Source organism: Nicotiana tabacum, chromosome 13 (genome assembly GCF_000715075.1).
Source record: "Nicotiana tabacum cultivar K326 chromosome 13, ASM71507v2, whole genome shotgun sequence".
NCBI lineage: Eukaryota > Viridiplantae > Streptophyta > Magnoliopsida > Solanales > Solanaceae > Nicotiana > Nicotiana tabacum.
Genome location: NC_134092.1, coordinates 105,938,475 through 105,957,526, shown reverse-complemented (window position 1 = coordinate 105,957,526; position 19,052 = coordinate 105,938,475). Strand labels below are relative to the sequence as shown.

Below are 19,052 nucleotides of genomic sequence, written 5' to 3'. Positions count from 1 at the left end.
TTCTGACAGTGCAGTTCTGATTAAGCACTTTGCTATTTAATGGGAATCAAATAAATGGCACTTATTGCTTATATCATTGCTCTGGAAATTTCTTAGATCTGCCCCCAATCTTATCTTCTATGTATTGCTGTAGATCAAGGAACAGCAGCTGGGAGCAATGATATTGTAAAGAGGCAGCGTAGATGGAATTCAGAAGATCTTAAAATTCCTGAGAACAAGAAAGGTGATGCTGTGGCCTCAACTACCCCCAAGGATTTTTTCCAGCCCTCTTTCAGACGTAGTTTCTCTAGATCTGATTCAATGGCCAAGGAGGAACCACCAAAAGAACGTGTGGGTGAGTTGCCACTTCTTTGATGGTGAAATGAGTATACTCTGGATGTATATGGGTATGAATAATGTAATTGTGTTGATTGTAACAGTTCCCCCATCATCAAAAGTGCCTACTAATTCTCTCTTGATCGGAAATTTTCTGCGGCCTTTCACCTTGAAAGCGGTGCAAGAGCTACTTAGCAAGACGGGTACTGTGACAAATTTCTGGATGGACGCTATTAAAACCCACTGCTTTGTTTCTGTAAGCACTCTTATCTTTGTTGGTTTTCTCTCTGCCTCCGACGACACATTTGTCTTGGTGAATTTTAAGTTGCTGTCGAATTTTGTGCAGTTTTCATCTGTAGAAGAAGCTATAGAAACTCGAAATGCTATATACAATCTGCAATGGCCTCCGCATGTAGGAAAGCTACTTGTTGCTGAGTTTGTTGATCCCCAGGGAGTGAAAGATAAGGTTGAAGCACCACCTCAATCTCCTTCAACTCATGCAACTCCTGTGACCACAATCTCGGCTGCGGCCGTGCCTTCTGCCCAGCGCCAACCATCCCCAAGGCAACAGATGCAGAACAGGCAGCTTCAACCTGAGAAACTTCCACCACCTCCACTTCCTGAGAAACTCGACCCTCCAATTGTCACTCTGGATGATCTCTTTAAAAAGACAAAGGCAACACCTCGCATTTACTATTTGCCCTTGTCTGATGACCAAGTTGCAGAAAAGTTGAAGGCACAAGGGAAGATTATCAAGCAGTAGAATTAGGCTATAATTTATCCTAATCTCATCTTTGGTTTCTCATGGGTCAGTCTTACACTGTAAGAGAATGGTAAGAGTATCATATTATTGCATCTTTGCAGGTCTGCAGGTCTTGTATGTAGCAAGCTCTGGTTTGGTCACTGGAGAAGCTGGTTCGATGACAGTTGTCTTTTGCAAGTGTTACCTTGCCTCCGTGATAGCTTTTCGTGCAAGGACATTCTTATAAAAAGCTCATTGTGTTTCTTCACCGAATCAGATCCCCAGTTCTTGCGACCTTAGAATTTTTGCATCTGTTGTCTGGTCGAATGAAAAACCTTGCGGAGTTATCTCTGGAACTATAATTACTGTTGTAGTTTAGAGCAGAACCTTGGTTTCTGGGGTGTACTTTGTTAGAGTGCAGTCCTTTTGATATAATTTGCTCAGATGTTCCTTTTGATATAATTTGCTCAGATGTTGATGAGGATTCTTCTTGCTATTCACTGCCTAGGAGTCTGATTGACTCTATTTGTGTACTTGTTATCAAACATGACGGACTTTCTATTGGTGGGCAGTAAAACAATCAACCTGAGTTTGGTTTTAGTGGACTGAACTATTATTAGAGTCTATTACTGTACTAATATCAGTTATGAATATGCTATGGGGCGTTTCAGTCTAAAAAAATAAATAAATATAGGAATTTTTACTTTCCTATACACTAATTGAAACTTTATTACCATCCCTACTTAAGTTTCAATTTAATTACATCCTATATACAATTTACCAATTATATACACTTTAGGAATTAAATGAGTATCCCTTTATATTAGGAATCAATTATTTCTCATCCTTATTCTCTCCCCCTTTTGTGCTCGCTCTCTCTCAATCCCTAATTCCAGTAATGTAGAGCAAAGGGAAAGAGAGCAGTAATAATTCCATGCTTATTGCACAATTGGTGTTCAAATTCCGGTAATGTTGTACAATTGGTGTTCAAATTGAAATTGTTAATAATAATTTTTTAAGGTGTTTGACTCTCCACCATTGACAACCATTAAAAAGCTTTGAAGCTTTAAATTCGAATTTGGGTTTTCAAAAATCATTATTTGTTTGAATTGGGTGTTGCAAACAATTGAAAATATTGTTTGGAGTTTATATCTCAATTTTGAGGGTGTTTTGGTGAAGATTACACTTGATTTTGGCTGAATTTCAGATAGAAGAAGAAGACATGACATACATTATACTTACGAAATTGTAGTAAAGTTGTAGTAAAATTGTAGGTAAATTGTATTCTGTTGTTTATATATATATTTTTATTTAAATATTGTATGAAAGTTAAACAATATTGTATAAAATTTGTATAAAAATTGTATTTAAGTTGTATGATATTGTAGTTGAATATAACTGGGTAGAAATAATGTATGAAAGTTGTACATAAGTTGTATAATATATAATTAGTTGTATGAAATTTATTTTTACTATGTATAAATCAAATACAAAATATACAAAAGACATATTGTATAAAAATTATATTTAAGTTGTATGATATTGTAGTTATATTTAACTGTGTAGAAATAATGTATGAAAGTTGTAGATAAGTTGTAGATATGTTGTAAATAAGTGTATACTGTATATTTAGTTGTATGAAATTTATTTTTAGCATGTATGAAAGTTATTGATAAGTTATAAATAAGTTGTATATTATATAATTAGTTGTATAAAATTTATTTTTAGTTTATATGATGCTGTAGATGTATCAAATTTGTATTAAAGTTTTACGAAATTTATTTTTTTAATTTATATATTGTTGTACCATACAAATTTATCATCTCTCTGTTCCAATTTGTTGTACTCTAAAAACAAAGACAAACTTGTTAGACAGTTTCCGTGCATGTTGAGTAACTCATACAGTCTGAGAGTCCTAGTCTTGCGTTCCAATCTATTTACTGGAAGTATTGAGTATGATCCAACATGAAATAGCTGGAAAAATCTCCAGATCATAGATATAGCTTCCAACAACTTCACTTGTATGTTGAATGCAGAATGCTTTCCAAATTGGAGAGGAGCGATGATCAGAGATGATTACATAGAGTCACGACGCCACATCCATCTTAGGTTCCTCCAATTTTAATTGATTATCACACGCCCCTGATTACACATGTGTAACCCGCCCCAATATTAGAATGCACGCATATATCAAGAGTGATAAGTTATCCAAGCAGCAAAGTAATATGATATGCAATTCTGGGAAAAAAAAACATATGAAGGAATATACACAATCAAACAAATTAAAAAGAGAAAGTGATTATGAGAATGGCTAGCAAGCGATACGCACCTAAATCAAAGAAGAAGGTGAAGATTGCAGAGAAGAGACCACCGATGAAAGTAGAAAAATAAGGAAAGAGAAAAGGAGAAAAAAAAGAAAAAGAGTGTAACTAAATCCTTTGATTGAAAGCATTAATAATGGATTGAGAGCCTTTTAAGGTGGAATGTATATATTTTGTAGATAAAACTTGTTTAGGACGGATAATTAACTAAACATGAATATTTTTGATAATAAAATTTCAAATAGTGTATATGAACGAAAAAATCTCTTAAATATATGCTATGCAGCTGTGGGCTTCTTTTTATTATTTTTTGTAGAAGAAAAGAAGAGAGCATTATCAACAGTTAGACACCACAAGTTCACACACACAAACTTGTGCAAGAAGCTTCATCATACTATTCTAATACTCTACCATTTAGGATGTGTTTGGTATGAATGGAAAATGATATTTTCTAATTTTTCCTTGTTTGTGGCTTAATTATAATATTTTTCTTATGAACTCATTTCCTTCGGATGGAGGAAAAGAGGAGGGAAAATATTTTCTAATACTCTCTTTCAACCTTCCCCACGCCAACTCTCCTCCCAATCCACACCATTGCCACCTCGGTTTCCAGGCTCCCACCGCCACCCTCATCCCCTTGCCCTCACCCCTTTTGTCTCCTATAATATTTGCCTAGATTATATATATATATTTTAAAATATTTTTGCTAAGCAACTAAATACCATAAAATAAGTAAGAAAATTACTTATTTTTTAAGAAATATTTTCCATGGACAACATTTTTCTTTATACCAAACACACCCTTAGAGTGATTATAAAACAAGAGTAATTTGTGCTTCCATGACTAATGTGATCTAAGAAAGTATATTTACTAGTATAATAACTAAAAATTGGCATCCGCAGCGAAGTATCAATCTTGCTGCTTTTTCTAGTGAAGAATAATCACCAATATTTGAGAATAACATACTCACTATTACTCATATTACCTAGCTAAACGGAGTTGGAATTTCTCCATCTAGTTTAATCTATATAGCAAATTTTTGACAAGTTACATTAGTTGATCATACTTCTTTGCATATTTTTTTTTCACCAATAAACATTTCCAATTTTACACCAACTAGCTTCAGTAAACATTTGTATAAATAATTCAAGTAATCTTATAAAACATCAGTACCAAGGGCGCTCAACTATATATGAGACATATCAATAACTTTTTCCCCTCACGGCTAGGGGTAAGGGTGTCAATGGTTCGATTCGGCTGATTATTATAAGAAATTTATATTATACTATTTTAGTTACTTAATTGAGTATAACCTAAATTAGACTTTTTAAAATCGTCACAATCATCTCAATTTCTCTTCGGGTATTAGTACAATTTAGTTAATTTTCGGTACTTTATTTTTAGAACTTTGTGTAAGAGTAATGATGTGTGGCTATAATTCCATAGTTTCGTACATTATGTGCCTTGCATTTTACATGCTTTAATGATAAATTGTACTTTATTTGCGCATAATGGGGTCTATTTTATGTGTAGGTAAATTGGAGATGAAAGTAGAGCAAAAGGGATACTTAAACGTTGAAAGTGTGCTCGAGAACAGTGAAAAGGAGAGACCTGGCAAGGCCATCCAAAGGCCAGGCTGGACCAGGCTTTAGCCTGGCGAGGCCAGCCTAACGCCAGGCTGGACCAGGCTTTAGCCTGGCGAGGGAGGCCAGCCTAAGGCCAGGCTGGACCAGGCTTTAGCCTGGCGAGGCCAGCCAAATTCCAGGCGTTAGGCTGGCGACGCCAGGCCTAACGCCAGGTCCAATCCAAGTTTTGAAGACTTAATTCGTTCCGGGTTTGACTAGGACTCGGCTCACACGTTTAGGGTTTCTTCTACACATATAAATAGACCAAAAATACCACTTGGAAGAACGTTTTGTTTTCAGCAGCCAGAGGCAAGAAGAGCTGGTGGAATCAACTCTTGGGAGTTAGAATCATCATTTCTACATCTTTTCATCTTTACTCTATATTTTAATTATGCAAAATATTTGGGATATTGTTACTATGAGTATGAGTATCTAAATTCCTAATCTAGGGTTTTGATGGAACCTATTGAAGGATGATTTTCTTGTTACGTTAATATAGATTTGCCGTAGTATTTTCTCTATTTGTTCAACTATATTATTTTTGTGGTTGATTGAAGGGCCCTTCAATCAGCTGTGCCTATTTAGTATGTATTACTCGGGAGAGAGTGTATATTTAGGTAGTTGTTGAACAACATCACTCCTAAACGTATATGAGGGATCAATACGGAGGTTTAAAGGTGGGTTTAGGGATAACGAAATCTTGATGCGATCTGAGTGAGCTATACTTAATGCCAGCTAGCGTAATTCGGGAGAATATGCCTAGTAAATTGTGATAATTACTCGGGAGAGAGTTACGACAGTTAGAGTGCTCATGGTCGATAGAGAAGACTTAGGCAAATTTGTAGAAAATGTAGCGGAAAAGATTCCAACAATAAGGGAAATCACAACCTTAGATCATTCCAATTCTTATTTACAACCCGTTCATAGTGAGTTGTTAATTATTACATTTTCATTACGTAATATTTAGTTAATAAAACCCAATCTGTTACTTAAATATTTCTGAAGATTGATTGTGTGAATTTGTGCGAGTCTAGTAGCTGTGTTTGATAGGTTAATTCCTTGTGGGATTCGACTCCGGACTTATTAGTTGGAATATATTTACAACGACCGCTTAGTCCTTTTTATAAGGCATAATTGGGCATGATCAAATTTTGGCATCGTTGCCGGGGAATTAACGGTATTAATTGCAGCTAAAAAAAGTGCTAGAATTCTTAGTGTAGTCAATTTTCTCCATTATAAACCAAATATATTAAAATTTTAACATTTGTAGTCTTGGGTGTTACAGGTGCATGCCTAGGAATTACTCAAGAACTGGTGAATTGCTTGAAACGATATCAGATCCTGAGAAAGTTTTCAAGGCACTAAATCATGCAAACAAGAGAAGCAAACAACAACGAAACTCGAGAGAACAAATTGAACCAAACATGGGTGACGGAATAGAAAATCTAATAAACAACAGAAACAATGAGAATGAACCAAACATTCGGGGTGTGGTGCCTCTTGTACCAGAAACAACATTATATGATTGGGCACATCCCACCATCGATAATCTGGCAACCGCAATTACAGTCCCTCAGATATAAGCAGAATCATTCCAAATCACAAATAACATGATACATTTGTTGCAGAACAAGGGACTGTTCTCAGGGTCACACATTGAAGATCCTCAGCAGCTCCTGAAGTATTTCCTGTCAATATGTTTAACGCAAAGGCAACCTAACGTAACACCGGATGCAATAAAGCTTTTGTTGTTCCCATTCTCGATGACAGGAGAAGCTCAGACTTGGCTTAATTCACTCCCCATAAATTCCATCACTACTTGGGAGGAATTAGTCAAGCAATTTTTGAACAGATTCTATATAAAATTGCCCAACAGATTGATGATATATTGAGCTACAGGCAGAGACCAACAGAATCACTACATGAAATGTGGGAGAGGTTTAAGGGCATGCTGGTTAAGTGTCCACATCATGGTATTCCAGATCAGATGTTGGGACAGAGATTCTACATGGGACTGGCTGACAGCTTAAAGGCCAATGTTGATGCTTCAGCAGGTGGAGCATTTTTGAGATGTAGACTGGCTGACAGCTTAAAGGCCAATGTTGATGCTTCAGCAGGTGGAGCATTTTTGAGTAAAACATTCGCAGAATGCAAGATCCTACTTGATAAGATGGCACAAAACTCATGATGGATGACTAGAGCCTCCACGATCACTCCGGTAGTTCACTCAGTGGCGTTGGACCCAAACAACTCCATAGATGAGAATGTGGCACTCTAATGACACAAATGAGTATCCTCACCAAAAAGATTGATGAATTAGGTCAGAAGCAGCAGGTTCACATAGTTGACACAACTAATGGGGGCTTATGTACACCATGCATTAACCAACCATATGTTTGCTCGTGGAGGGCGGAAGGTGACAACTAGCGATATCATGAAGATATGAATTATGTAGCCAACTATGGGGGACATAGGCAAGGTGGTCTGAATTGGGATCAACATAATCAACAATATAGACCAACGCAGCAGCAGTACAATAACAACAACAATTCTGGAGCTATGCGACCAATGGGTCAAGTTGCGCCTTACCCAAGGCAACATGGCTACATCCAGCAAAATCAGCAGCTGACTTATCAACAACCTCAATAACAACAGATTATAAGACCAGATGATGGGTTTACTAAACTTGAGGGAATGTTGGACAGCAACAACAGAATGCTGCAACAATTGATTGGGTCCACAGGAAAATGCAACAGAGGGTAGACTCGCATGAATCAGCGATAAAGGGTATTGAGATTCAATTAGGACAGATTTCTATGGCCCTAAACAATCGTCCCCAAGGAACGTTACCTGTAGATACACAAGTCAATCCAAAAGAATATGGCCCGAAACAGCTTATGGAAGTGAGTCTACGAAATGGTAGAGACCTAGATCTGGAGTAAAAGATGGCTCACGAAAGCCGGCCTACTGAAACACTTGTGCCTGTCCCCATTGAGATAGATGACTCAACATGGTTGACAGAGGTGACAGTACAACATGCACCAACCGAAACAAGCAAAGAAAAAGAAGTCGCGAAGGAAACTGAGTCTGAGCAAGAGAAGGCAGCAGAAACAGTGCCAGAGCAGGTTCAAAATCAAACCACATTAAAGAAGCGGCCTCCAGCACCTTTCCCCCAAAGATTGGCCAAATGTAAAAAAGATGGGCAATATAAGAAATTCTTGGAGATGTTGAAGCAAATTCAGGTAAACATTCCATTGATTGATGCCTTAAAGGAAATGCCTGGTTATGCAAAAATGATGAAGGACTTGATGTCTCGTAAGTTTGACTTTCAAGACTTGGCCACAATTATACTAACTCAGATATGTAGTGTTGTTGTGACAAGACCCATAGCTGAGAAGTTATCTGATCCAGGGAGTTTCACAATCCCATGCACTATAGGCAACTATGCATTTGCTAAGGCACTCTGTGATTTGGGGGCAAGCATAAACTTGATGCCCTTGACTATCTACAAAAGGTTAGGCATTGGAAGAGATAGACCCACGTCTATGCTGTTACAGCTGGCTGATCGGACAGTGAAGAGGCCCTCTGGTATCCTTGATGATATATTAGTACAGGTGGGGAAGTTTATTTTCCCAGCATAGTTTTTCATTTTAGACTGCCGGGTTGACGAGGAGATTCCCATAATTTTGGGAAGGCCATTCTTGGTCACTGGGAGAGCCCTAATTGACTGTGAAACTGGAGAGCTAAAGATGAGATTAAATAATGAAGAGATAACATTTATGCAGAAATCTATGCGGCGACCCAGTGAGTTTGCTAATTGCTCTCTGATAGAAGCTATGGATGTGATCTTGGAGGAGGAAGATGAGACTCTGAATGCAAAAGACCCTCTAGCAGCATGCCTCATGAACTTAGAAGAAATGAATGGTGAAAACTTGGCAGAGTGGGTTTTGGCTCTTGAAGGGCGAGGGTACTGGAAAAGAGAGCTGGTGTTCGAGCCCTTACACTTAGAAGAAAGAAAAACACCTCCAGCTAAGCCGTCAATTGAAGAGCCACCATAGTTGGAACTAAAATCGTTACCTTCTCACCTCAGGTACACTTTCTTGGGACCTAAATCCACTTTACCTGTTATTATCTCATCCAGTTTGTTAGATGTGCGGGCAGAACAACTTTTGCAGGTGTTAATGGAATGCAAGACTGCAATTGGTTGGACCATTGCAGATATTATGGGGATCAGCCCAACATTTTGTATGCGTAAGATTCTATTAGAAGATGGGCACAAACCTTCCAGAGAACATCAAAAAAGGCTAAACCCCAACATGAAAGAAGTGGTGAAGAAAGAAGTGATCAAGTGGTTAGATGTGGGAATCATCTTCCCAATCTCTGACAGTAACTGGGTTAGCCCAGTTCAGTGTGTGCCAAAGAGGGGTGGAATGACTGTAGTGCCCAATGATAATAATGAGTTGATCTCAACTCGTACAGTTACGGGTTGGCGAATTTGTATGGATTATCGAAAACTGAACACAGCTACCCGGAAAGACCATTTTCCTTTACCATTCATTGACCAAATGTTGGATAGACTGGCAGGGAGGTCTCACTTCTGCTTTTTGGATGGGTATTCGGGGTACAATCAAATTTCCATAGCCCCTGAGGATAGAGAAAAGACATCATTCACTTGCCCATATGGCATCTTTGCCTTTAGGAGAATGCCGTTTGGCCTATGCAATGCACCGGCCACCTTTCAGAGGTGTATGTTAGACATTTTCACTGACATGGTTGAAGATATTATGGAAGTCTTTATGGATGATTTCTCTGTGGTAGGGGATTCGTTCGAAGACTGTCTGCACAATTTAAGAAGAGTGTTGAAAAGGTGTGTGGAGACAAATTTAGTGCTGAACTGGGAGAAGTGCCATTTTATGGTACAAGAAGGCATAGTGCTGGGGCATCGAGTGTCCAGTAAGGGTATTGAGGTTGACCATGCTAAGGTTGAGGTGATTGAGAAGTTGCCACCGCCCACTTTAGTTAAGGCAGCAAGAAGTTTCCTCGGTAACGCCGGGTTCTACAGGCGATTTATAAAGGATTTCTCTAAAATTGCTAACTCCTTGAAAAGGATCATTCTTTTGTGTTCTCTAATGACTGCAGGTTAGCATTTGAGGAGCTGAAAAGGAGACTAGTGATTGCACCAATCATCGTCTCACCCAACTGGGAGCAACCATTTGAGCTCATGTGTGATGCGAGTGACTATGCTATAGGAGCAGTCTTGGGGCAGCGGAAGGACAAACTGGTACACCCAATTTACTATGCAAGCCGAACGCTAAGTGGTGAACAACTCAATTATACCGTGACTGAGAAAGAGATGTTGGCTGCGCTGTTTGCATTCGACAAATTCAGGTCTTATTTGATTGGTTCAAAAGTGATTGTTTATACTGACCATGCAGCACTTAGGTACCTGATAGCAAAGAAGGGGTCAAAGCCACGCTTGATCCGTTGGGTTCTTTTGCTACAAGAATTTGATTTGGAGATCCGCGATAGAAAAGGGGCAGAGAACCAAGTGGCAGACCACCTTTCAAGGTTGGAGGGAGCTAAAAAGAAAGTCGAGGTAGAAGATATAACTAAGACATTCCCATATGAACAATTGCTAGCAGTGACATTGGAGGAAGCGCCATGGTATGAATACATTGCAAACTACCTGGCAAGCGGTATTGTCCCCTATGATCTTTCCTCTGTTCAAAAGAAAAAGTTCTTTCGTTACTGTCACATGTATTATTGGGATGAGCCTTACATGTTCAGGATTTGTGTTGATATCATGATCCGGAGATGTATCCCCGAGATAGACCAATCTTCTGTTTTGCAGGCTTGTCATGCATCACCATATGGTGGCCACTTCGAAGGAGTAAGGATCGCCGCGAAAGTGCTGGAATCGGGTTTATACTGGCCGATAGTGTTCAAAGATGCACACTTATGGGTGAAAGGTTGTGACGAATGCCAAAGAACTGGGAATATTTCCCGCCAACATGAGATACCTATGAACCCAATTCAAGAGGTAGAAGTGTTTGACGTGTGGGGAATCGATTTCATGGGGCCTTTCATAAGCTCATATAGTAACAAATACATACTCGTAGCTGTATACTACGTGTCGAAATGGGTGGAGGCTGCAGCACTCCCGACAAAATGATGCTAAGGGGGTAATTGGTGTTTTGAGAAAGAACATATTCACCCGATTTGGCACTCCAAGGGCGATAATTAGTGACGGAGGCACTCACTTCTGCAATCGAGCCTTCACAAAGTTATTAGAAAAGTATGGTGTACGTCACAAAGTTGCCACCCCATATCATCCACAAACGAGTGGGAAAGTAGAAGTGTCGAACAGAGAGATAAAGAGTGTTTTGACAAAGACTGTGAATGCTACAAGAACGGATTGGGCAAGAAAGTTAGATGATGCACTCTGGGCCTATCGTACCGCTTTCAAAACTCCGATTGGTATGACGCCATATAAATTGGTATTTGGGAAGGCATGTTACCTACCAGTGGAGTTGGAACAAAGAGCTTTATGGGCACTGCGACAGTTGAATCTTGATATAGAAGTTACGGGCACAAGTAGAGTCACAGAGCTGCACGAGCTTGATGAATTTTGTTACCACGCTTTTGAGAGCACAAGATTATACAAGGAGAGAATAAAAATAATGCACGATAAAAATATTCTTGAGCGGAGTTTTAAACTCGGAGATAAGGTATTGCTATACAACTCGAGGTTGAGGTTATTCTCGGGTAAGTTAAAGTCAAGATGGTCGGGACCATTTAGTGTGGTGGAGATTCACCCCACCGGAGCCATAGAGATTGCTGCATCAAATGACTCTCGCACGTTTAGAGTCAATGGGCACAGGTTAAAACATTATTTGGGCATGGAAGATGCGAAGGTAGTGTTGGTGACTCATTTGCTTAAGCCACCAAGGTTAAGCGAGCCTTAAGTGCAATTATCTGCGTCGTGCCACGACGTTAAATCAGGCGCTTGTTGGGAGGCAAACCAATTCGTAGTTGAATTTTAGTGTAGTTAGAATTTTTCCTTTTTTGTTGTTGTTGTTATTGTTGTTGTTGTTGTTGTTGTTGTTGTTGTTGTTGTTGTTTTGTTTTTAGGTACTAACAAGTTTGCAGGCGAGTTGGGCAAGTCGAACAGGGTTTCAGCATCACCTGACACACCAGGCGTTGGGGCTGGCGACGCCTGGCTAACGCCAGGTATTGCTTGGCCTTAGGCTGGCGACGCCTGGCTAACGCCAGAGTCTACTTGGCCTTAGGCTGGCGACGCCTGGCTAACGCCAGGGTCTGCTTGGCCTTAGGCTGGCGACGCCGGGCTAACGCCAGGTACTAGGCTAGGCGACTCTAGGTAAGTTATTTCGGCCCAGTTTAAGTTATTTTAGTCGAACCTCCTCACATTACACACCCTAAACACTAAACACAATACAAACAACCCTAACCTCACTTAAACCAAAAACACATCAAGCTTTAGGAAAGAAATTCACAAGCACACACATCTTCTCATCACCGTTGCTCTTAACCAAACACACTGCATGAATTGCCCTCACCCACAAACACTCAACAACACATTGCCATAGTGGTCTCCCCCATCCCATTGAAGTCAAGTTTAATCTTGCTATTCTTTCACACTAATCAGAAATTCTCAGGCAGCTTCCTCCTCTCAAAAGCTTCAAAGGTATGATTTAGTCTCTTTCCTTAGTAATTTCGAGAGAGGTACAAGTATACAATTACACACAAAAATTAGTGGTTGTTCTTCATTGTGGTATTGAGTTTGTGTGCCCCAACCCCATGAAACCTCATAGGAATGGTGCTGCGATTATGACAACATGTGGTAGTACGGAACCCCCAAGCCGATTTGGGAGGATGAGGAAATCCCTCATGTCCATAAGAAATTCCATGGCGCTAATGCATGTTAAGTGTTTGATATAATGCCTCAATGGCATTCCTTGTCCCCATTGGAGCCCGAGTCTCCGGGATTAATAGACTAGTGTTATGACGTCATACACCGCGATAAAATCTTAAGTGTGGGGTGGCTCGCGGGTAGCCCATGTATTGTTCTTTGATTCTAATATTAAGAAAAGATGAGGTGAAGTTAGAGTAACCTCGGAAAGTCGGGAAAAATTATGTGTGTAGTGTGTAATGCAGTTTTATCTGACTACTGCTTATTTGTGTAGGAATAACGATTCCTCCCAGAAAAGACACAGGCAAAGCCAAGGCTACTTCCACTGTGCCGGCTAAAGTAAAGGCGACCTTAGCACCTCCCCCAAAGAAGAGAAAATGGGGGGGGGGGAGCTACCTCCAATCTAAGTGGAGTACAAGATGTGGCAACTATAGCAGCTATGCGTCAACAACCACAAGGCCAACAGGAGTTTGGTATCAACAGCATACCACCACATACTAAGGATTGGTACATGCGTTGTAGGCCTAAACATGTACACCCGGAAGCAGCTATCAATGAACGCAGCTTGAAAGTAAAGTATCAGGCAACTTGGAGGGGCATTCAGGATATGGGGTTGAGCTATGTATTCAAGAACACAGGGAACATTAATCTCAACTTAGTCCGAAAATTCTATGCAGGGTTTGATTTGCAGAGTACTGAACAGTTGGTGCCGATTCGTGGGCGATTGATAGATTTTTCACCCACGGCCATATGTAACTTTTTAGGTGCTCCGGATGTTCCTGTGGAGCCATTGGACCACTTCATTCGCCGGCCTACATATAGAGAGTTGAGACATATGCTTTGTAGTGCCGATTCTACGGCAACATGGGTCCGGGATAAGATAACTAATCGGCACAAGAGGTTTCCCAAGAAGAAGGTGAGGGCGAAGGCTCAAGTGTGGCTTAAATTGATAAATGCATGACTCCTACAGTGCAATCATGACACACTCATTAGCCGTGAGAGGACCTGTGTACTCTACTTCCTCATGACGGGTCAAAGGGTAAATGCGGGTCATCTGATCCGCTACCAGATGTCTGTAGTCAAAATGAGTAAAAAGATAGATCGAATGCCATTTGCCAATTTTCTAACTCAGTACTTAAGACACGAGGAGGTTGAGGAGGAGCCAGAGTTTGACCACACCATTGATCAGCCCCTACGACAAATGGACATCACTAGCCTCCGACTGAAAGAAGAGACTGTCATGACATCGTTGACAAGTACCGAGCGCAACGCTCGGGATGATAGTCTTCTAGCCTATCTCTATGGGATGATGGATTTGCAGCTAAGGATAGGAGGTTGACAGGCCACATCTGAGGAGAGGACTGAATTGGAGCACCGGTACCCGCTCAATGCTAATGCCCGGAAGCTGGTTGGGTTAGGAGATGGATACAGACTCCCCAATGATGAGGATATCAACACACCGGAGAAGTATAAAGCTGAGCCAGAGCAATCAAATGGTGAGGGAGATGTTGATGATGATGAGGAGGACGAACATGATGAGGAATGGAGAGCATCAGAGGATGAAGACGTTGCTTGATCAGGGAGTTTCTTTACACCCTCCTCATTTTTCATGTTTTGTCATTTTGTGCATTCACCGAGGACAATGCATGATCTAAGTGTTGGGTGGGGACTTGTACATGGTTAATTTTAGTCATTTAGTTATTTAGTGTTAATTGTTTTAGTGCCGTTATTAAAAAAAAAAGTTGGACTCATCCCGACGATGGATCTCCCAGACAGTTTTCTTGAGGGAAGTAAGTCAAAAGAAAATACCAAAAAGATTTTTCGTGTGCAGGTATTGTAGTAATTCCCCCTTGGTTTTTCTTTGGGCCGCGGTTTTTTTCTAGGGGCTTTTAGTTGAACCGGGCGTAGTTAGTTCTAATTTTTAGGAGTAGGAACCACGAAGCTATGCATTTAATTGTAGCAATATCTCTTAGCTTTGTTATCCCTTGAGAATAGTTAGTACTATGGTTGTGACGCTTAGGCTCGATTTTTGACTCTCGCATAAGTACCTATATTCGTAGATTCCTAATTTTGCTTAACTGCTTTGACTGGAGTGTCACGATGAAACCAATCCTGAGTGAGTTATGTGCCATGCGTGTGTGAGTTTTGTATGTATTCTGTGCATTGCATTTGATGTCTAGAACTTTCCTTGTGTGTGTGCAAAGCGAAATAGTAGTCTTGTTCAGTCTGAGAAGTGATATAGGCATTTCTTTGTTAAGCCAGATATATATAGTTTACCCACCTAAAAGTTATGTAACGTAGTTAACCCCTTTGAGCCTGTAATCCTGTTTCTTTGGAAACCACACTACAAGCCTTACCCAGTTGTTTGAATTAATCATCTATTTGAACCTTTTCACCTCTAATGAGCACTGGAATTATTATGAACTTTGTAAAAGTTAAAGTGTGGGGTGGTTGGTTTGGTTTTTGAGTGGAACTAATGAAATAAGGAGAAAGGTGAACTGTTTTGAAAAAGTAAGAGCCGCTTGAACTGAAAAAGAAAGAAAAAGAAAAAAAATAGTTGTATTGCTGGGAAAAAGAATATTCTTTGTTAAGTGGCGACTCTTAATGTAATTATGTGTAAAGAAATATGGGGCAATATAAATTGAAGTGAAGGTGGAATGTTTGGTTTGGCACAAGTATGGTATGTGTGTTAAAGTATATGTATTAAAGTGCTTAAAGGAGGTGTAGTCACTCATATCCAAATGTATCATACCCGACCCGCAGCCTACATTACAACCAATGAAAGTCCTACTTGATCTTAGACTGAATGAACTCGATTAGTAGAGTATTACACTACGGGCAAGCCTATGGTGCATCATTTGTGGCATATGAATGTTATTTCTGAGAGCGAGTGAATTTTGTCTATCTTGAGTTCCTATGTTCTTAAAATTCAGTGTGTGGAACTAAGCTCTTTGATTGGGTGAGGGCACATGATTCGTAAAGGAAAGGTAATGTTGTTGACATCCATGTCACAGTAAGTAAGTGAATTGTGAATAAGGCATGGTATTTGTGAGTCAAATCTTGAGGCGAGGATGTCACACTTGTGTGCTTAAACTATTTTAAAAATTCTTGGTGTAATGAGTTAGGAGAATTGCTTTAAAAGGTCATATCTATAAGTGTAGTTTGATTGTTCGAGGACAAGAAATGTTTAAGTGTGGGGTATTGATGTGTGGCTATAATTCCATAGTTTCGTACATTATGTGCCTTGCATTTTACATGCTTTAATGATAAATTACACTTTATTTGCGCATAATGGAGTTTATTTTATGTGTAGGTGAATTGGAGATGAAAGTAGAGTAGAAGGGATACTTAAACGTTGAAAGTATGCTCGAGAACAGTGAAAAGGAGAGACCTGGCGAGGCCAGCCAAAGGCCAGGCTGGACCAGGCTTTAGCCTGGCGAGGCCAGCCTAAGGCCAGGATGAACCAGGCTTTAGCCTGGCAAGGCCAGCCAAATTCCAGGCGTTAGGCTGGCGACGCCAGGCCTAACGCCAGGTCCAATCCGAGTTTTGAAGACTTAATTCGTTCCGGGTTTGACTAGGACTCGGCCCAAACGTTTAGGGTTTCTTCTACACATATAAATAGACCTAAAACACCACTTGGAAGAACGTTTTTTTTTCAGCAGCCAAGGGACTTGGACAGGCAGAGGCAAGAAGAACTGGTGGAATCAACTCTTGGGAGTTAGAATCTTCATTTCTACATCTTTTCATCTTTATTCTGTATTTTAATTATGCAAAATATTTGGGATATTGTTACTATGAGTAGGAGTAGCTAAATTCTTAATCTAGGGTTTTGATGGAACCTATTGAAGGATGATTTTCTTGTTACGTTAATATAGATTTGTCGTAGTGTTTTCTCTATTTGTTCAACTATATTATTCTTGTGGTTGATTGAAGGGCCCTCAATTAGTTGTGCCTATTTAGTATGTATTACTCGGGAAAGAGTGCACAGTTAGGTAGTTGTTGAACACCATCACTCCTAAACGTATATGAGGGATCAATACGGAGGTTTAAAGGTGGGTTTAGGGATAACAAAACCTTGATGCGATCTGAGAGAGCTATACTTAATGCCAGCTAGCGTAATTTGGGAGAATATGCCTAGTAAATTGTAGTAATTACTCAGGAGAGAGTTACAACAGTTAGAGTGCTTATGGTCGATAGAGAAGACTTAGGCAAATTTGTAGAAAACATAGCGGAAAAGATTCCAACAATAGGGGAAATCACAACCTTAGATCATTCAAATTCTTGTTTACAACCCGTTCATAGTTAGTTGTTAATTATTATATTTTCATTACGTAATATTTAGTTAATAAAACCCAATCTGTTACTTAAATATTTCTGAAGATTGATTGTGTGAATTTGTGCTAGTCTAGTAGATGTGTTTGATAGGTTAATTCTTTGTGGGGTTCGACTCCGGACTTATTAGCCGGAATATATTTACAACGACCGCTTAGTCCTTTTTATAAGGCATAGTTGGGCGTGATCAAGTAACACTATTATTAGAGTATAGATTAAGAGTACCATATGTTTGACACAGACTCTGCATTCCATACTCATTCTTTACCAAGAACAAATATTTTTCTATCTTAGAGCAATTACTTATAACAGAAATTTTGCAGCCAAAAGACAAAGTCTTAAAAACAAAACATTAAAATCATCAGAATTTTCGAAAGTATATGGACTTAATATTTGATTCAAAATATTGTAATGTAAGTAAATAAAGAGAAAATTAACATACTTTAGTGACTTGCTGCTAAAAATAGCTGTAATAATGGTTTAGAGTGTATAGGGTAAAATTGGTTTACATTAAATGATCGAATGGAAATGTGACATGTGGAACCGAAGACAAGCAAAAAGTAAATTGTGTAGTAATTAGTACCGGGAACAATAACTGTGATTGACATCGGGTTGACCCCGAAGGGAATATGATCAACGTGAGCAGAATCAAATGCTTGTCATCGGTCAGCTGCCCATAAAGATACCAATATTAAAGACAATAGTCCCATTGTGTATTCTATGAAAAAAAAAGCTTATGGTAAGTTGTTTGTAACAGATATGGAGTTGTTTTGTCATGTTAATTTTCCCATTTACTAGTTTTACCTCTAGGAGTCTTAATTGGAATTTATTGTTTCATGCTCAACCCTTATTTCCTATTTGACTCTTGTGTGCCTTTACTGAAGTTGTTGTCTCTTCGATTTCCATGATATCCTTTCCTAATTGCTTATCCTTAATTGAAATTATTATTATCTCTTCTGTAATTGTCTATCCTTATTTGAGGTTATGATTATCTTTTCTGTTGCTTATCCTTAATTGAATTGGCTGCATCTCTTTGTAATTGCTCAACCCTAAATGAAGTTTAGTTATCCTTTGTCGTAGGTGCCTCATCCTTATTTAGAATAACTTGTTACATAGTATTTATCCCTTATTGAGCCATTCTTATTGAGGCTAGTATTACCTATTGTGTTTATTCTTTCTGAGCTCGTTCTACCGCTTCTTTGTGATCCAAAGCACTTGAGTTGATTTACTTCTCGCATTCTCGTGTTGTTGTTGTTGTACTCAGTTTGTTGAGCCGAGGGCTATGCGTGGTTGTGGTATTGACACTGTTTAGATGAAATGTTGTGGAATATGATCACATGTTATGAAAGTCATTCTATTATGATGTTGTGTTTTTGGCACGTGATATTATTAGGAGGTTTTGTTCGGGTGTGTGCACGAGGTTTCTGCCATGATAAGGTTACTATTGATACATGCACATACGGCGTGACAAGGCAAGCTATATATATGGGTTTGCACATATGGCGAGACAAAGTGGAAACACTATTATGTGCGTGCGGCGAGATAAAGCAGGCATTTTACTTTATTATTGTGTACATGGCGAGACAAGGTGGGATATGTCAGGGTTTGATTTGTGATAACTTATGATGGCCTAGGGGCAGTGTTATTGTTGTTATTTGTGAAGTGGTGTGTCTACCCTGTGTGAGTTATACCGTGTACATTTCGTGGTAATTTCTTCTTATGTGCTATTCATTCTCTCTACTCTTACTTGTTGACTTGAGTTATGGTAGAATACTTGCACAAGTATA

At 39.3% G+C, this 19,052-nt stretch overlaps 1 protein-coding gene across 4 annotated transcripts in view; it reads left to right on the top strand.

Annotated features, from left to right (window-relative positions):
* Window positions 1-19,052, top strand: part of LOC107787584 (uncharacterized) — a 52,445-nt gene that overhangs the window by 3,467 nt on the left and 29,926 nt on the right. For 3 of the 4 annotated variants that reach the window (XM_016631845.2, XM_016631843.2, XM_016631844.2), the window contains 3 exons: window positions 134-334; window positions 420-571; window positions 662-1,553. The exons of the other annotated variant lie outside the window; for it this stretch is intronic. In XM_016631845.2, coding sequence (XP_016487331.2) covers window positions 134-334; window positions 420-571; window positions 662-1,078 — 770 coding nt within the window. In that variant the 3' untranslated portion in view covers window positions 1,079-1,553. Of the gene's footprint in view, window positions 1-133; window positions 335-419; window positions 572-661; window positions 1,554-19,052 lie in introns of those variants that run through there. 4 annotated transcript variants of the gene reach the window in all.